Source organism: Babylonia areolata, chromosome 1, assembly GCF_041734735.1.
Source record: "Babylonia areolata isolate BAREFJ2019XMU chromosome 1, ASM4173473v1, whole genome shotgun sequence".
Lineage (NCBI taxonomy): Eukaryota > Metazoa > Mollusca > Gastropoda > Neogastropoda > Buccinidae > Babylonia > Babylonia areolata.
The window spans coordinates 72,492,081-72,510,211 of record NC_134876.1 but is presented as its reverse complement, the minus strand read 5'-3'; the positions used below and the strand labels follow the sequence as shown (position 1 = coordinate 72,510,211).

The 18,131-nt window shown below is 39.9% G+C and overlaps 4 protein-coding genes across 5 annotated transcripts in view; 1 reads left to right on the top strand and 3 right to left on the bottom strand.

The window, feature by feature from the left end:
* Positions 1-5,805, bottom strand: part of LOC143287103 (lysosomal alpha-glucosidase-like) — a 34,011-nt gene extending 28,206 nt beyond the window's left edge. The window contains exons 1-4 of one of the 2 annotated variants that reach the window (XM_076595072.1): positions 4,900-5,805; positions 2,345-2,496; positions 1,758-1,926; positions 819-915 (exon numbers count right to left, since the gene is read on the bottom strand). In XM_076595072.1, coding sequence (XP_076451187.1) covers positions 819-915; positions 1,758-1,926; positions 2,345-2,496; positions 4,900-5,601 — 1,120 coding nt within the window. In that variant the 5' untranslated portion in view covers positions 5,602-5,805. The remainder of the gene's footprint in view (positions 1-818; positions 916-1,757; positions 1,927-2,344; positions 2,497-4,899) is intronic. The other variant, XM_076595071.1, reaches the window with a different exon arrangement.
* A 42-nt stretch (positions 5,806-5,847) lies between these two features.
* Positions 5,848-10,631, top strand: LOC143287129 (transmembrane protein 11-B, mitochondrial-like). Its single transcript, XM_076595077.1, has 2 exons — positions 5,848-5,881; positions 7,562-10,631. The coding sequence occupies exons 1-2, from the start codon at positions 5,862-5,864 to the stop codon at positions 8,091-8,093; spliced, it is 552 nt and encodes a 183-aa protein (XP_076451192.1). The 5' UTR covers positions 5,848-5,861; the 3' UTR covers positions 8,094-10,631.
* A 2,036-nt stretch (positions 10,632-12,667) lies between these two features.
* On the bottom strand, positions 12,668-14,135 carry LOC143293482 (uncharacterized). The gene is made up of 2 exons (XM_076604377.1): positions 14,022-14,135; positions 12,668-13,287 (listed from the first exon to the last, which is right to left on the bottom strand). Exons 1-2 carry the CDS (start codon positions 14,103-14,105, stop codon positions 13,057-13,059), a joined length of 315 nt encoding a protein of 104 aa, XP_076460492.1. The 5' UTR covers positions 14,106-14,135; the 3' UTR covers positions 12,668-13,056.
* A 1,396-nt stretch (positions 14,136-15,531) lies between these two features.
* On the bottom strand, positions 15,532-17,161 carry LOC143288292 (pyroglutamylated RF-amide peptide receptor-like). The gene is made up of 2 exons (XM_076596674.1): positions 16,927-17,161; positions 15,532-15,914 (listed from the first exon to the last, which is right to left on the bottom strand). The coding sequence occupies exons 1-2, from the start codon at positions 17,159-17,161 to the stop codon at positions 15,532-15,534; spliced, it is 618 nt and encodes a 205-aa protein (XP_076452789.1).
* Positions 17,162-18,131: the final 970 nt, after the last annotated feature.

The following is an 18,131-nucleotide window of genomic DNA, read 5'->3' as shown; positions in this document are numbered from 1 at the left end:
CACTGCTCTTTTTTCATGGCCTAAGGGTGAACAGCCATCACATTCAGTTGAAATTTGGTGTAGCATGATATTTGGTTTTAATTTGATTCGACAGTGAACATGAACCATACTGAAGAGTAACTGGTCAGCATGATCGTGAGCATTTATTGTGATCAACAATGTTGTCATATACTGAGTTTGTTGTGACAGGTGGCCTCAAGTGGTGTCAGAATCCAGTTTTCAGATAAAGATAGGGTGCATACAGCTGATAAGACGAAGGGGTCAGATTTGCGTTAAAAAGTAGCGTCCCACAGATTGAAAATCAACTTATCTCATATTTAATGCATTATCACAGCTCAGCATTATTCATTTAGTCTAATAATTATCTGTGACCACCTTTGCGAGCTGCAAAAACACACACCTTTAATTCGGCCTGGTGTTCCATATCTCTGAAAAACAGTTTTACTACAATTTCTTTGTTAATCTACACCATACATGGCATATGGTATTGTATCAAACTGCATTGTACAGTATTGTTTTGTAATACATTTTGTCACAACAGATTTCTCTGTGTGAACTTCAGGCTGCTCTTCCTGGAGAGAGCATGTCATCACAGTTCAGCACAACCATTTTTCCTTCTTTTTGTATGTCTGGAAGCGTATTAAAATTATAGTGGGTCTTTCTACAGAATTTTGCAAGAGACAACCCTTTTGTTGCAATGGGTTATTTTATCTGCACAAGGGAGCTCAGTTTATCCAAAGACTGCAACAATCAATAACATACCACACACAGCCAATCAAGAAAGACAGTAAAGCAAGTGGGAGGCAGAGATGTCATACCCAGGGCATTGCTGCTGAAAAGGAAAACGCCATGAGCGTTTCCCCCAGGCTCCAGATTGAGGTAGAATGGGTGGGCACCATACAGATTGCCACCTCCCTGTCAAAGATTTGATGACAAGCTGAGAATAACATTCAACACTATCTATGATTGATACTCACTGAAACTCAGAATCTATAAATCATTTCATTTAAGCATACCATCTACAAAAGTACAAATATACACACCCACACAGTCACAAGTACACAAGTTCATACTCACACAGATACATGAATATACAGAGAGAGACTCATGCAAAATCTATCTATACAGATCTACGATTTTTTTTTCACCTGCCTCTCTGTAATATAAAAAAGGAGAACATCATAAGCGTTGCAAAACAAACAACCCCTCCCTCCCTACCAGCATCCAGGAAATAACAAGTGGTCAAACTGACATGAATTTTGCGACACTTCTGCATATGGGCCAACAACTTCACAAACAAATCACAAAGGGCATCAGACTGTATATACTTGCACATAGATGAAGAAGATGATGGCTTTGCACACTAAATCCTTTGAGGGTGGACACCCATGTAATGGAAACAACCACTTTAAAAACCAGAACCTTTAAGGGTGGACATAATCTGTGTAAAGAGGATAAGCACTTTGCAAACTAAAACCTTTGAGCATGGACACCTATGTAAAAATGACAACCGGTCTGCTAATCAAAGACTTTGAGGGCGGACATCTACATAAAGTTGATAAGCACTTTGCTAAGCAAAACCCTTCAGGGTGGACATCTACGTAAAAATTTATGACAACCACCTTGTAAACCAAAACCTTTGAACATGGACACCCATGGAAAAACCACCGCCACCTTGCAAACCAAAACCCTTGAGGGTGGACACCTACATAAAAAAACAACTTTGCAAACCAAAACTTTTCAGGGTGGTCACCTACATCTGGGGCTTGGTCCCTGGCCCAGATGACCAGCTGGTTCCAGTTGATGTCCAAGCTCAGAGGCCCCTGGTGCTCCCCCAGTCCGTAGATGTTGGGGGTGGACAGCCGTGTTCCGATCTGGATAAATTGGTCAGCGTACACTAGAGGTGCCATGTTGCGCGAATCAAACCTGCAACACATATAGAGTCAGACCTGCTGATGTAACTGGTGGTGTGTTTGTGTGTGTGACATCACATGTAAAAAAAGAGCTGGTTGTACGATGTATCAATTGAGATAAAAATATTTTACCTGGTTGGCAATGGTGAACAAAAAATTCCTCTTTCTTATCTTCTTTATTCTACCTCTCCATTATTACTTTCTGCATTTTTGTTTTGTTTTTGTTTTCAAATTTAATAAAGGCCAGCCTTGTATACTGCTTTTCACACTTGTCAATTGCGGGATGCCAGCAAATGTAAGATCATTACCATTTACTGTTACAGCTGCTGATAACATTGGTGCTACTACCAGATCCATGTGGCTACTGCTCAGTACTACAAGTGCTATCATTATATCCTTATCATCATTAAAAAGTTAAAGAAGTTGCTTACAGAATGACACCATTGCTACGACGGACGATCTGGATGCCAAAGGGACTGCTCTGCAGTGTCACCTTGTAATCTGTCTGCTCTGAGGGGACAGTGCCAGAGCTGGTGTTGAGAGTCATGGGCACTTCATACCGTTTGTTGTGGGGATCGAAGATCTGAAAAGAAACATTTATTATGAGGCCAGATCTAGTCTACCAAATACCTGACGTGCTTTTGTTGTTTGCCAAAGATCTGAAAAGAAACAGTTAATATAATGATAGATCTATTCTACCAAAGACCTGATTTGCTTTTGGTGTACATGTGTGTGTGTGTGTGTGTGTGTGTGTGCGCGCGCGCACGCAGAAGCATGTGTGCATGTTAATAACCAAGAATGTGCATGCATGCATATATTGTCCCTGTGTGTTTGTGTTGTACACATTATGTTTGTGCACCTGCAGTGTGTATGTATACATCTACATGTTATATAAATACATGCATCAGTTTTGCACACATGCTAAAATACATGTGTGTGTGTGTGTGTGTGTGTGTGTGTGCGTGCGTGTGCGTGTACCATGTGCATATTAATCATGTGCAGTGTCCAGAAGTTGGGGCAAACATCTACAAAAGATTAAACAGCACTGATAAGTACACCATTTTAAAACTGCACGTGCAAGTATGTACACACATTCAGGAGTCAACAGTCAAACAAACCTGAAAGCAACAGATAAGAAAAATACCCTACACTGAAATAGATCCATCATCAGCAAAGCTAGATGACATTCATGTTATCCTGAAAGCAAAAGATTAGAAAATACTGAAACAGACCCATCAACAGCAAAGCATAAATATATTATTCTCATTATTCTTTGTCACAATGCTTTTGCCATGATTCATATCAACTGGCGAAAGTCATAAGTCTAAAGTCATGTGATTTACTGATGTCAAGAGTGTGACAAATTCATTTACTGATTCAGTTGATAAACCCCTTGACTGCTGACACTTTCTGAGGTCAGCTGCATTTCATATGCTGTGGAAAATAAGCTTATCAGTATTTATATATATATATATATATATATAATTCTATATATACACACACACACACACACACACACACTAAAACGACTGAAGCTTGACAGTTCAGTTTAAATGGTGGTAATTTATCCATGAAAGTACACAGACTAAAGCATTATTAGTTCTACTTTCACACATGTAAAGCAAAAGGATTCACTTCGCCATGTTTGTGATTTATTGAGTGTTTACTGAAATTAGAATGTTTATACTATTTTGTGAATATTTCTGCAAAAGAACTCGCAAACACTCAACATAAGAACAAAATGAAACAAATGAAACAACAATGACAAAAAGAAAAAAACAAAAAGGAATTGTTGAATAAGCCTGTCTCTTCTTCACCAGAATTGTTAGATTTATCTTCTGAATCATTTGACAAGTTTTTATCTTCAATGTCTGCATCATTCATAATTTCCTACGTTTTAAAGGAGACTGGTTTTAAATTTAAAGTTCCTCTCAAAAAACGATTTCATGAGAATTGTTGAGCCTATCTGGTATTGTTCAATGGTTTTCTCCTTATGAACGAGGGATAAACATTTGATGACATGCCTCTGTAATTCTAATGGAAATCTTCTACTGTAGTTCTACGCATCACAGAAGGCTCGATGAGCTCCATAAATTTCAACAGAAGAAGCAGTCAAGGGGTTAATTAATAATTTAATGAGATAACTTTTTTTTGTGTCTAGCAGACTTCGGGAAACATAATGATAATCTTAATTTTGCTGACAATTAGTAAAAAAAAAAAAAAAAAAAAAGACTGAGAAAGACTAAGAAAAAAAGAGCAATAAAAGCATTTCCTTATCAATACATTTTCAATTTCATTGTTTGATCCTCTAAATCACACACATCATGATCATCTTGCTCTTGTATTTTAATTATGTGTAATTAAAATTCTTTTTAGGTCTTGAAAATAATGAGAATGAAGAGAAGCAACAGGGTGTGTGTGTGTGTGTGTGTGTGTGTGTGTGTGAGTGTGAGAGAGGAGAGAGAGAGAGAGAGAGAGAGACAGAGACAGAGACAGAGAGAGCAGTAAAACACAACCTTGAGTGTGTGTGACTGTGAGTCAGTCATTGTCAGTGTGCTCACAACATTGATCCAAGTTCCAACTCCAGCCGACCATAAATTTTTGAGAAGTGTGATGTGAGTGTGTGTACATGTGCGTGTGTGTGTGTGTGTGTGTGTGTGTGTGTGTGTGTGTGTGTGTGCATGTGTGCTGGCGTGTGCATGTGCTTCCAAGTTCATTTTATATACATGTATACAAATCCTATTATTTGTTTGACACCTCCAAAAATCTATGAAGAAAAATAATGGAAAGCAGCTCAGAAACATCTGTGCATGTGTGTGTGTGTGTGTGTGTGTGCGTGTGTGCGTGCGTGTGTGCAATAATTATGTGAAAACATGTTAATCACCCATTTTAGGGTAAAAAATTCCTGGACTTGTATAAATCTTAACAATTAAACTACCGTAAATGTTTTTATATGATAGTATTGATACTGGTAAAACTGTCTCACCCGAAAGCGCACTGTGTTTGCTGTCTGATAAATGACATCGACCTGGAGTTCCATCACATCATTGGGGTAGGGAGATGCCGCTTTCCTGTCCAGCGTGGCTGTCATGCCCTTGGCTGTTGATGTGTATGAACTTACAGCATAACTGACATAATTGTCTGGATAGAAGCAATATGGCACATGGTCTGATGACGGTCTCCAACAACAACCTCGTGCCTCACACGACTGCTGCGATGCTGACCAGAATTCGGGCCAGCAGTCAAATCGGTCCGACTCTGTAACAGAGCAGGCCAGTGCGCTGGTCTGGTTTCTAGACTTCTGCTGGACATGGCTAACACCCCTATTGTTGGTTTCTTCATCAGTGTTTAAGTGGTCAACCCATTCTTCGGCTTTGATCTGTGCCACTTCGAGCTGGAACCTTCCTGGTTGGTTTTGCAATTCACCAATTGGGTCAAACATGTCATCATTGGCTGCGGTGTACGGGTTTCCTCCAAGAAGAAACAGAATGATGAGCAGATTGATCAAAACACCCGCTATCAGACCAAGAATGAAAGTACTGCGTCCTTTCTGTCTCTGATGAGTTCTAAATTCTGCCGCTGGCATTCCACCAAAATCAACTTTGACTGGTGGCACAAACTCATCTTTGGGACTGTCATGCTTGTCACAATCTCCGATTAATAGATGCTTTTCTTCGTCCTGTTTCATTTTGCTGCGATGCAGCTCCAGATTCCACACCAGTTGTACAGCAGCAGGGAACACAATGTGAATAGTGAGCTTTAGTAAATTCAATGACACTGCTTGTATTGTTCAAATGAACCGCACACTGAAACCCCACAACATAAGAGCGGTTTCGCCAGTTAGCGACGAATGTATCTTCTGCAGACAGATCATGTGAATCGTTGGTGTTGAAGTAACTAAAGGGAGGCGATGCTTTTTGTCACTTTGAAGTTACGTTTCCATTGAAAATGGCTGAGACCGCCTCAAGGTGAGATTCGAAATTGGAAACATTGATCGATGGGATAATTTGTTTTGTTGTTATTCTTTTTGTTTTTACAGATTGATCTCGATTTAGTTAATACATTGATATGGAATGCAAGCGAATAAAAACAATATGTTGTAGATAGTTGTCACACTTCAACAAGTTCAAGTTCACAGTTCACTTCTGTTTTGTCACACAATCAAGGCCTGTGGCCTCGCAAATCTTCATCAATTTGGAAACTTTATCTGTTACATTGATCAGTATACGAGTTTATCTCTCTCTCTCTCTCTCTCTCCCTCTCTCTCTCTCACACACACACACACAACACAACACAACACAACACAACACAACACACACAGAATAGTACATAAGAGAGATATAAAGTTCAACAGGATAATGGAATAAAACAGTCGCATTTAAACAACTGAACAAATGAGTAATTTCTGTATAATTTCTATGATCAACAAGTCCAGACTTAAACACTGATTAAAGGATCTTTAAAGTACGTGCATATTTAATCTTCTCCACATGCAGATGTACAATATAAGGAGTTTCAGGCAAAATTATATTTTGTATCTATTGACTTGGAAGATCAGAAAAACCTTCACCCTCTAAAGGGCCTATATTTCTTTTTTTTTTTCTTTTTATCACATCAGATTTCTCTGTGTGAAATTCGGGCTGCTCTCCCCAGGGAGAGCGCGTCGCTACACTAAAGCGCCACCCATTTTTTGTATTTTTTCATGTGTGTAGTTTGTTTTTCCTATCGAAGTGGATTTTTCTACAGAATTTTGCCAGGAACAGTCCTTTTGTTGCCGTGGGTTCTTTTACGTAAATGCATGCTGCACACAGGACCTTGGTTCATCGTCTCATCAGAATGACTAGCGTCCAGACCACCACTCAAGGTATAGTGGAGGGGGAGAAAATATTGGCGGCTGAACCATGATTCGAACCAGCGAGCTCAGATTCTCTCGCTTCCTAGGCGGACGCGTTACCTCTAGGCCATCACTCCACTCAAGATATTGACACTGTTGGGGAAGGACCCAAAACCCTTAGATGGAAAGACCAATGCACCCTTAGCACAGGCAGCCAACTTCATATTTTGTTGCAAAAGTCTGTAGCATTTTGAGTATCACCGACTAGAGCTTGCTTTGTTCTATAGTAGAGGGAGTCAAACAGAATTTGGTAAAAACTAAAGAAGTTCAATAGAAAAGTAAATTTTCAGACAAGTTAGAAGGAATTTTGTTTGCTGGCTCCAGTAAATATTACAAGAGGAAAAAAAAATCTTCTGCAGAGTCTGTTGCCTTCAATTTCATCTCTTCTGATAACATGTGCCTCTGATTCTCTGCAGGCCCGTCAGGTGCATGCATTTATGTCGTTGCTCGATCAGTCATCGACAACAAGACAAGTGATGCATACTAAGAAGCTTCTCTCCAAACTGCCACAATGTGTATTGTATTATCCATGAACAGATCTGCTATTACTTGGCAATACTGAAGCAGTCACACTCTTTTTCCACAGATGTGGTTGTGGAGGGGCAAAGAATACTTAGGTCACTGGAGAGCTGTGTATGAAAGACCACATAATTTGGGACTTTGGGGGGATATTTTGTATGGGTGTGAACATGTATACAGGTTAACTCTGTTCTGTAACAATGGATAGGTAATTTTGTTTCATCTTCTGTTTCAGAGTGCAGAACAACAACAAAGAACGCAAAGGGCTGCGTGACTGCACAGTGATCCGTGAAATCTATGAGCATGAGTCTTCCCAGGAAGAGTTTGAGGTGGAGCTGGACCGTGCCTTGGATTCCGGTGTGAAGACCATTGTCATCGAACCCTCCAAGCTGGGGGATGAGGCTGCCAAGTGGATCATGTGTGGCAACTGTCTGCACAAGACAGCTGTCCTGTCAGGATTGGGTTCTGTGGCTGTGACCGGACTGTTTCCTGATCGGGTGGAGATATCGATGCCTCTGGGGTTCCTGAGCGTGCTGTGTGCTGGGGTGTATGCCATCTCCTGGCAGTTTGACCCATGCTGCAAGTACCAGGTGGAGAAAAACATGAACAAGGTTCCAAAGTTGCCCTTGCATTCCCTGACCACCACCACACCTGTTATTCTTGTGCGCAAAGATGACTCTCGGCGCAAAATTCTGCACAACACTGTGTCTTTGGTGGCTGGAGGCGTGTGTGCATACAAGCTTTATAAAATGTATTTTGCTACTTAGTCCTGAAAGTGACCAACAGCAGTATTACAGCCAAGACTCTTACAGTGTACAGCTATGTTATTTCCCTGGCTGATGTGAAACAGTCAACTGCACAACTCTGAGCATTGCTCTGATCAGTGTTCACATTGTTTATATTGTAAAAAAATTGGTTTGTTTACCATTTTACTTCATCAGTTTCTTCTTGTCCATACCAAACTCCACTTGGATTTCTTTTTTGTCTGGTTTTGTTTGTAATTTTACCTTTGAGTGTTTTGTTTGCTTTTATGAATTTAATGAGATGTACAGCTAATATTTGATTCTGATATTGTTTTTTTTGTTTTTTTTAAACTCCTAGGCTGAGTTGTACAAGTCATCATAGAACTTCAGTAGCACTAATTTTGCTTTGTGTAAATGTTTTTGTTTAAATAGGATTACCATAGACAAAGGAAAATGCTTTACAAAATTCAAACTTAGGGCTGATAAGATCACTTACATAACGCAGCCCTATTTCTAATCCTATTTTGGATTTGTTATGTTAATTAAATAAATTAGTTTTCCAGTGTGACAGTGAGTTGGAGCTTAACATACGTTTTTTTTTTAAAAGCATTTCATTCACAGTGGACAGAACAAGTTTTACATTGTCTGACTTTGTTTAAGGTGTTTGTAATCACCCAGATTAATATTGGCAAGCATTACCTATAGGTTGTAGTATCTACAGTCTCCCAGTGTCACTTATAGGGGTGTAACAGTATCAAAACAGCAGTGTATCTGATTGCAAGCTTGGAATAAGTAATTAAGTGAAGTTACTGGAACCTGACCAGACTTGCTGATCCAAACCATGTTTTAGAAATTATAGGTGAACTTTTTCAAAATCAGACATTATGAATGACACTGTTTGTGTATAGTCCATACTTTGCCTCTACTCACTCTACTGCAGTTGCATTTTCCAGATAATTATTACAGTACTATTGCACCTTTGGTAATTATGATTGGTCATGTGTCAGGGGAAGAAAGATTCCATTATTCCCATTTTAAAAGTTCTACATTTTCCTTCATCTGCATTACTTGTAGATCATAATCTATATCTTTTTAAGATGGTAACCAAGATATTTATTATTTAAAATTGTGATGATGGAACCAATTCTGTTATATGGGACCAACAAGGTAACAATACTATTGTTTGCTTAATTATTCTCCACGTTCTGTTTATCTCTGAAGAAAAGGAGACATTGACATGACATCTGTGTATGAAATTTCATTTTGACAGAATGGGTTGTTCTTTGTGCTTGTGGATGATCTTTAATGACAATAATGCAGAAGGTTTTCTGAGTCATTCCTAGTTCATGGTGGTATTTCTAGTCTGTTGTATGATCCATTCTATTGACGCGTGTTGATCAAAGAAAAGATGCCAGCGACAACAAATAACAACAGTACACCATGCATTATTATGATCATGCTTAATACAAGCACTTGCCCATAAACATGCACTATATCCACAACGTATTTTGTTTTCTTTTGAATTTTTATTTATTTATTTATTTATTTTACTGAAATAATATCTTTCACTGAAAGGGAGGTAACTGGACTTGGAAACAATTTTTTTTTAAACTCTAGCTACAAACTGCATTTTGTATGCCATGGGTTTTTTATTTATTTATTTATTTTTATCCATGAAGCAGGGTAAGGGATGTATTTTCTTGTTTATATTACATCATAACATATCATATTGATTATTATAATATGATATAATATGATACATTATATTATTTATTTATTTATTCATTTATCTGTTTATAATTCATTTATTCATTTATTTATTTAAGATATTGACTGTTTGTTGAAGATAAACATTGTTGATTGAGTATGCTTAAACATTACCCTTGAATAACTTCAGGATGTCCTAATATTACATTTACTACTAATACTATCATATGAGCTGTACTTGTAGAAAACAAGAACTATGAGGTTTAGAAGATATGCAGAGCTGTGTCTGCTTTGACTTCTGTAATTTTGGACTCAATGATCAGTGTGTGTGTTGTGTGTGTGTGTGTATCACTGTGTGTGAGCTTTGAGTGTGTGTGTTTGAGAGTGTGTGACTGTGAGTGTGTGTGTTCTGCTGTTTCAAATACAGAGTACATATGTGAGGTTGCTGGAATAGTATATGATATAATGAAGATGTGTATGGAGTTATAGATTTGATTTTTAAAGAAAATCTTGTTTGGTTCATATGTTTGATTTACAAAACAGCCAAAGTGAATTTAGATTGATATATTTAAAAAAAATCTTTGGATCATATGATTTGCAAAACAGGTCAAAGCTAATTTTTGTTTTCCCAGTTTACAGAAATTGTTTGAATATAAATTACACACCTAAAGAAAGACGCATGTTATTATCATACAGTACAGTTGTCTGTTGTATAACTGATGGAATTATTTGTGAAAAGGAATTTTTTATAAATTTTATGTTGAACATTACATGAAATTAATATCTATTGTTGATACACTGAATTCATCTGTTGTTGATAGATTGAATAAATCAAAAGTTGGTTTTTATCAGCAATTGCTGAGTATTCATTGTATTTTAGTTCTACTTCAGTCAGTCCATGCATCTGTTTCAAAATACACACACGTTCATGCCCACTTGTTGCACACAACAGGCCTGTACACGTTTATCTATACAAACACACATGGCCATATACATATAAATACGCAGACACAGATACAAATACTGTATGATAGGCTTGGAGACAAATGGAGACAAATGGAGCACAAAGGCCAGTTCAAGTTCCAAAGAGACGCTTGCCCAGCGTTCTGAGACTAAGAGACTGAAGAGAAAGGTGCAAAGCCAGACAGACCAGCATCAGACTTCACCTGTGCACAGTATGTCACTCCCATATTGGCCAGTCCAGCCACACTCTTTACTGTATGTCCACCACCCAGAGCGCAGGTTTTCAATGTCCTGATTTTTATATGGTTCCTGTCAGTTTCAGTTTCAGTTTCTTGAGGAGGTGTCACTGCATTCAGACAAATCCATATACACCACACCACATTTGCGAGGCAGATGCCTAACCAGCAGCACAACTCAATGTGCTCTTAAAGAATGCTCGTGCAACCCACCCCAAGGCTTCAACAGATTATGTTCATGGAGGAAAGCTGCATTGACTAAATGACAGTGAGGACTGTATTGGTAGCTATTCTCAATTGTGAGTCAAGGGACACTTGAGGGAAAGAGAGAGTGTGGTTTGTGTGTGTGTGTGTGTCAGTGTTGACCCATCATGAATCATGTAGACCAACTGTGGATAAAGTGAGGGGGTGGGGGGGGGTTTCCTGTGGGGGAGTATCACTTGGTCCACTGAAAACTGCCTTGTTGGCTCACTGTTGGGGCGTCAGTGCAATAGTTGTTTCATGGGACTAGCTCTTCCTGGTCATGTCAAATTGAAATTATTTTTATGTTCATTTAGATGGTCATAATTCAGGTCGTTAGTGTGTGTGAACACATGCAGACACAAAGCTAGACACATACATCAGCACACACGTGTGTGTGTACTCGCACACACATGCAAATGCACACTTGTATACAAACCTGTTCTGAAAGAATGGATTTGTTAATCTTAAAGTTCAGTAATTGTATTTAATGTGTGTTCATCAGTCATTGATTCTATAATCTGTGACAGAAGAAAGTGAACTTTCAGAGTGGATAGGATCTTTTAGAGTTGAGTGTCAGTTTAGGAATTTAGTTCCTCTTGCGAAAGGTCTTTAAGTTAGTGATGTATGACTGGACCTACTGATGTTGCTGACAACCCAGTCAAACACATGCCTCTCATGGGACTGAAAAAACACAAAGCAAAAGCAATGAAAACCCTGAACCTAGACCTTTATCCAAAGAAGAAGATGGATGGGTAAGAGGGAAGAGGAGACATGAACAATGCAACTTTGAGCACGAAGATCGTTCTTTTACTCCACTCCTGTTTCTTCTTCTTCTTGTTCTCTCAACTCTGTGAAAAGGCATTTGGGCACTGCACAGAAGAACTGTTCACCAGATTCATCCAGGTCTGTCGGTGTTGTCAAAGCCTAGGTTTCTGCAAATGGTTTCTTTTTCTTTTGGGCAAGTCAAATCTTGTGGACCCCGTCCATCTTGGATTTGCTTGTCGGGTTTTACTCCCCACATGCGGCAGCTAGTACTGGGTTATATGGTTACCAATGGCAGACGAAAACCTCTGACCTGAGTATAACTTCTGTAAATACCTACACCATAGCTGTGGTTCTTGTAGCTTGTAGATGGATATGCAACACAATCAGCACGATTTTACAGCATAATAATCATGTAAAGTATGTGATCAAAACAAAACAAACCCATCATATGTTACAGCTCTGTAGTGTTGGCATGATTGCTTTTGTATTCATTTATCTCAGGCATATTTTCACTGATCTATACACTATGCAAGGCCTTCACACGCTTCTGTCTTCATTTGTAACATATTTATGTAATTTGATTTTTTTTCTTTTCGTTTTGATAGATGAATGGTGTGTTGTTCAGGAATAGCTCTTTTTTTTTTCCTTTTAATTCCACACTTGTGTATTTTTCGATTTCACTTCGTTTTACTTGCTGTTGTTCAATTTCTTTCTTTGTTTCATTCGTTCGTTCTTCTTTTTAATTTTTAAAAATTCCATACCTTTCTTTAACTGGTTGGCTGATTGATTAATCGATTGATTGATCCATTTATTCATTTGTTCGTTCGTTCCTTTATTTCTTTTTCCCACTTAGCTTACCTCCTTCTCACACAAGGCTAACACGTTTCATGCTGATTGTATCTTCGTTCATCATCTCAATAGTTCTGCTCAAGAACACACAAAATATCTTGAAGAACCTGCAACCAAAGTTGCTGAATAGAAACCTTTACACAATAATCTGATTTTGTCTTCGTCCATCACCTTAATTGTTCTGCTCTCGAGCATACAAAATATTTCAGACCCAGCTGCCTAATTTAATAGGTAACAGACTTCATTCCGTCGTCACACGGCTGGACTCGCACGTTTCTGCCACAGCAGTGCACATTGTCGGTAACTCCTAGCAGTCTGAGAAGTCCCTGGCGAAAGCTTCGGTTGTAGACCACGTAAAGGCCAAAATTGTAGGCCGTGCTGAAGGCTGCGAAGAAGATCCTCACCATGCTGCCAGGTTCCGTCACATATTCCGCATCCGAAATGCCCATGATTTTCTGTGGACAAGCATCAAAATGGTAATGATGACAATGACGGCACTCAACAGCATAGCATGTTGTATAATTATCACTGGTTTTGTGTGCAGCAATCAGTACACGGGGACATACAAGTTAGTGATATTTATTTATGTGCGCGTGGCGCGTGTGTTTTGTTTTTTTTGTTTTTTTTGTGTGTGTGTGTGTGTGTGTGCACGCGTGTGCTTTTATTATCATTTCATAGTTCTGTTACCGTCTTTACTCTCTCTCTCCGTCTCTCGGCTCTATGTGTGTGGGTGTGTGTGTGTGTAGGGGGAAGGGTGTGTGTGTGGGTGGGGGGGGGGGGGGGGGGGGGGCGTGTGCATGCATGCATGCGGTGTACACTGAGTGATGCATGTAAAAAAAACAAACAACCAACAGCAACCTGCATTTAAAAATAAATAAAACCCAAATCCAACCAACCAACCAATCATCCAAACAAGGAAAAGGGAATAGCGATTAAAACAAGCAATATGTATCTGTACGTACATCAGTTTCTGTTGGTGTGTGGTTTGATGTCCATGTGGGATTGTGCTTCTAAGTTGTCAATCAATTTAGTGTCTGAATAGTGAATGCATGTTTTATTCGTCAAATTTCACAATGTACAGAACAGCTGAACAAGTTTCACACGGTCAGAGTGGTGCTATATGAATCAAAATCATTGTAAATTATCAATATGATAAAAAAAGAAATAAAATCAGCCCCATCTGACATACTTCCAACAGCAGAATGGCAAAGTAGGGGGCCCAGCACACAGCAAAGATGGCGGCCACCAGAATGAACATCTTGACTACAGTCATCCGTGTCTTGAACAGCACCTTGAACGTGTCTCGCTGGCTGGGAGTCCTGCCGAACATCCCCTTCCTCCTGACCGTCAAAGCCAACAGTTTATTTAACCAGAATCAGAATTTAAAAAAAACAAAAAAAAAAAAAAAAAATGCAGTCTCTTTTTTGTGGCGCAACATCCTGTATTCTACTTATGCTGCTCAAAGCGCCCAGCACCATCCACTTAAATGTACATATGACAAAAACATTATCACAGCTCTCTGAAGATGGTAAATCGAATGGGCAACAGTTGCATTTAAAAAAATATCTACTCATCCAAATCTAACAACAACAACAAAAACCATTAAGAAAGGCAGATCTGGAAAAAAAAAAAAAAAAAAAAAAAAAAAGAGTGTGATACTGGAAAGAATACATCGTAGCTGCACTTATTTCTGATTCACAAACATAATGTATATAAATACACATGCTCGTGCATGGATACACCACGCAAGCACATACACACACGCACACGCGCGCACACACACACACGCATGTATACACGCACGCACGCGCGCGCACACACACACACACACACACACACACACACACACAAATAGCGATTGCTGTTGGAAAGTGGCGAAAGAAAAGAAAACGTGCATGACCTTGGCTGTCCGGGGACGACTCGGACAACAACAATGACAATGGGGAAAAAGACGAACGACATACACGTACGTGGAACTGGTGATAGCGATAGCTCAATGACCCAAAACAAAACAAACAAACGAAACAGATAAATGAAACTGTCATTGTAGGTAGGTCCGACCGCTATATGCTGTGTAACTATGACTGACGGATCGTATTTTTATAATTTTTCACTTCGCCCTAGCAAGCGCGATACTGCATACATCGAACCAAAAGATATATAAGAAAATAAAACCGCCTTGGCTAATTCCTGTTAGTGTTTATTTATATATATATATATATATATATATATATATATATATATATTTTTTTTTTTTTTTTTGTTTTGTTTTGTTTTGTTTTGTTTTTGAATTGTGTGCAAGACAGTGTGAGTGAAACAGATCGCCCGAAGTGGAGTATCCTTCGCTTTTCAAAACGCAGCGCGGTAAATGAGTTTGCCGATGTCTGCTTCTGGTCTGAGGGGGGTGGTGACAAAAATAGGTTACGGACATTGCTCCTTAAAACCAATCACTTCAGAGACCTATCAAATAAAAGATTATGTTCTCTACTTTACGTGGGCTAAGTTTCCAGTTGATACGTTTTACTCGATTACAGGAAGCTGGATTTGTAAATGTTATTTCTTCAGTGGTCTAGGTGTACATAACATATTTTTCTTATGGCTGTGTCTGTGGTCATTAGTTTATTTAAGCATCTGCGATCTTCTGGAAAGCATTTCCAAATTATAACACTGTACCGAGTGTTGAGCATGAGGGCTAATACCTACCAGAAATAGCGCAGAATCCTCCAGTAGTTGACCAGCAGAATGACCAAAGGGATGAGGTAGGCGACGAACAGCAACCACACCCCGTTGACCACGCTGTACTCGTAGCTGACCCCGTCCGTCCCACATCCCAGTATGGTCGTCCCGTTTTCCTTCCTGTCCCGCACGTACACGGAATGCTCGTGCGCGGTGGGCAGAGCGAAGACGACGGCAAATATCCAAAGGACCGCCAGCAGGATGACAGTGCGGCGGATGGTGAGTTTGTTGGATCTGGTGATGAGGATGACCTGTGTCCGCTCGAAGGAGATGGCGACCATGGAGTAGATGGAGGCCATGATGCAGATGAGGGGGCAGGTGTAGACCACCTTGCACAGAAAAGCACCTGGAAACACACGGTGTAGAAACGAGGAAACACTGTGTCATATAGAAACGAACATTCCTGGAAATGACGTACAGTTCTGGATTTATTGTTTTGTATTGTATAATAGTTCGTCACACACGGTTTAGAAACGAGATAGGCCCTACCCCTAGAAACACTGTACCGTATAAAAACGAACATTCCTATGGAAACACTGTAACGCATTATGTCTATTGTTTTGTATTGTATTACACTTAATCACAACAGATTTCTCTGTATGAAATTTGGGCTAGAGAACGCGTCGCTACAATGCAGCGCCACCCATTAAAAAATATTTTTTCCTGCCTGAAAGCGTGTTTGTTTTCCTATCAAAGTGGATTTTTCTACAGAATATTTTTTCCGAGGGCAGCCCTTTTGTTGCCGTGTGTTCTTTTATGTGCACTAGGTGCGTAACATACATAGAATCACGGTTTATCATCTCATCCGAATGACTAGCGTCCAGACCACCGATCATTGGTCTCATGGAGGAGGAGAAAATGCAAGCGAAATGAATTTCCCCCTTAAATACCATATAGAAACGAATTTCCCTGGAAACACAGTATAGAAACAAAATTCCTCTGGTTACATAGTATGGAAACGAAATTTCTCTCGAAACATCACATGGAAACGGAATTCCCTGGAAACACCGTATAGAAACGAAATTCCCCTGGAAACAAAGTCCAGAAACGAAAACTCTTCCTGCTTTTTCTCATTCCCCCCTCCCCCATTCAATACAAGGTGATTTAGACACGCACGCATTCCTTCTTTCCGACACACGGATACACGCTCATGGAATGGATGTCGGTCTCTCTCTCTCTCTCTCTCTCTCTCTCCGAGAGAAAAAAGAAGAAAAAAAGCACGCGCAAACATTTCCCACTTCCTCCTCCCTCCTCCCCTATCCCTCCTCCTCCTTCCTCTCTCTCTCTCTCTCTCTCTCTCTCTCTCTCTCTCTCTCTCTCTCTCTCTGTCTCTCGCCGTCGCATCAGCACACCCTCACCTTCAAAGTAGCTTTCATCGACGTGGCTGAGGTCGTGCAGATTCTGGGGCAGCACCACAGATGCCAGGATCAGATCGCCGACGGACAGGTTGCAGATCAACAGATTGGTGGGGTTCCGCAGACCTGGGTTCACCATCACTACCACCACCACCATAATGTTGCACACCACGGAGATTGTCAGAATGAGCCCTACGACGATGGTGAAAGCTAACTCGTTGGCTGGGAGACTCGACATGGGTGGTATATATACCTTTCGGTTGTTTTAATGATAATGAAGTCCGGGTAATGAATGTTTAATAACAAAGAAGTCTGGGCTGCCAGAAAGTTGAAAGTTGGCGTTGGAGGCGTTGGATATGTTATGCACGTTCACTGACATACGTTTCTGTGAGCCTCCACCCCCTCCCCCAAGCCCCAGTTGAAATCATCGAAAGAAAGAAATCTCAAAATGGCTCATGTCTTCCTGGAGTTTACAAAAATTGTAAATAATTACATTAAATAGTCATTTAGATTTATAACAGAATAACCATGCCCCTTTTCATTCACAGAAGAAACATGGAATCTTACTGACATCATTTTTGGTTGTTGGTAGACTGTGATCAAACAAAACAGGCACCGTGGTTAATACTTTTCATTTCTGAACCATCAATCTCGCCGGACAAGAAAAAACAGTTCAATGTATCTGTTCATATGGTACGTCCTTCAGAAAGAACACATGCTTGTTCGTTTGACGATCGGAGCCGATGATATTTACTTATGCAACTGCGTACAGTGCTGATCAATCCGAAGGCGATGTCAGTAAATTCTCCCGAGCACGTTTTCCACATTTCCAGATTTCAGCGACCTTCTGCCAACACAGCACAACCAATGAAAGGTCTTTTTTTGAGGGGGGTGGGTGGGGATCGAGGGGGGCGAGGGGGGGGAATCACAGCCTGGCAAAATGGGGCAGCAGAGAATAGTTGAAAAAAACAACAACACTAAACACCGACAGCTTTTCATTACCAACATGCACAGCTCCGTCCTAGAAATTTTGGCACAGATTTTAGAGTATTCACAAGCGGTTGTATCGACACAGCGAGAGATTGCAGTATGTGGACAAGACGTGTGACGTAGCCGTCTTCGCTGGAGAAATGCTTACCAAGGCCATAGGTGTTGCCGGCACGAAAACACTAATGGGTGTGTCACAATGTATGATCCATATATAGGCT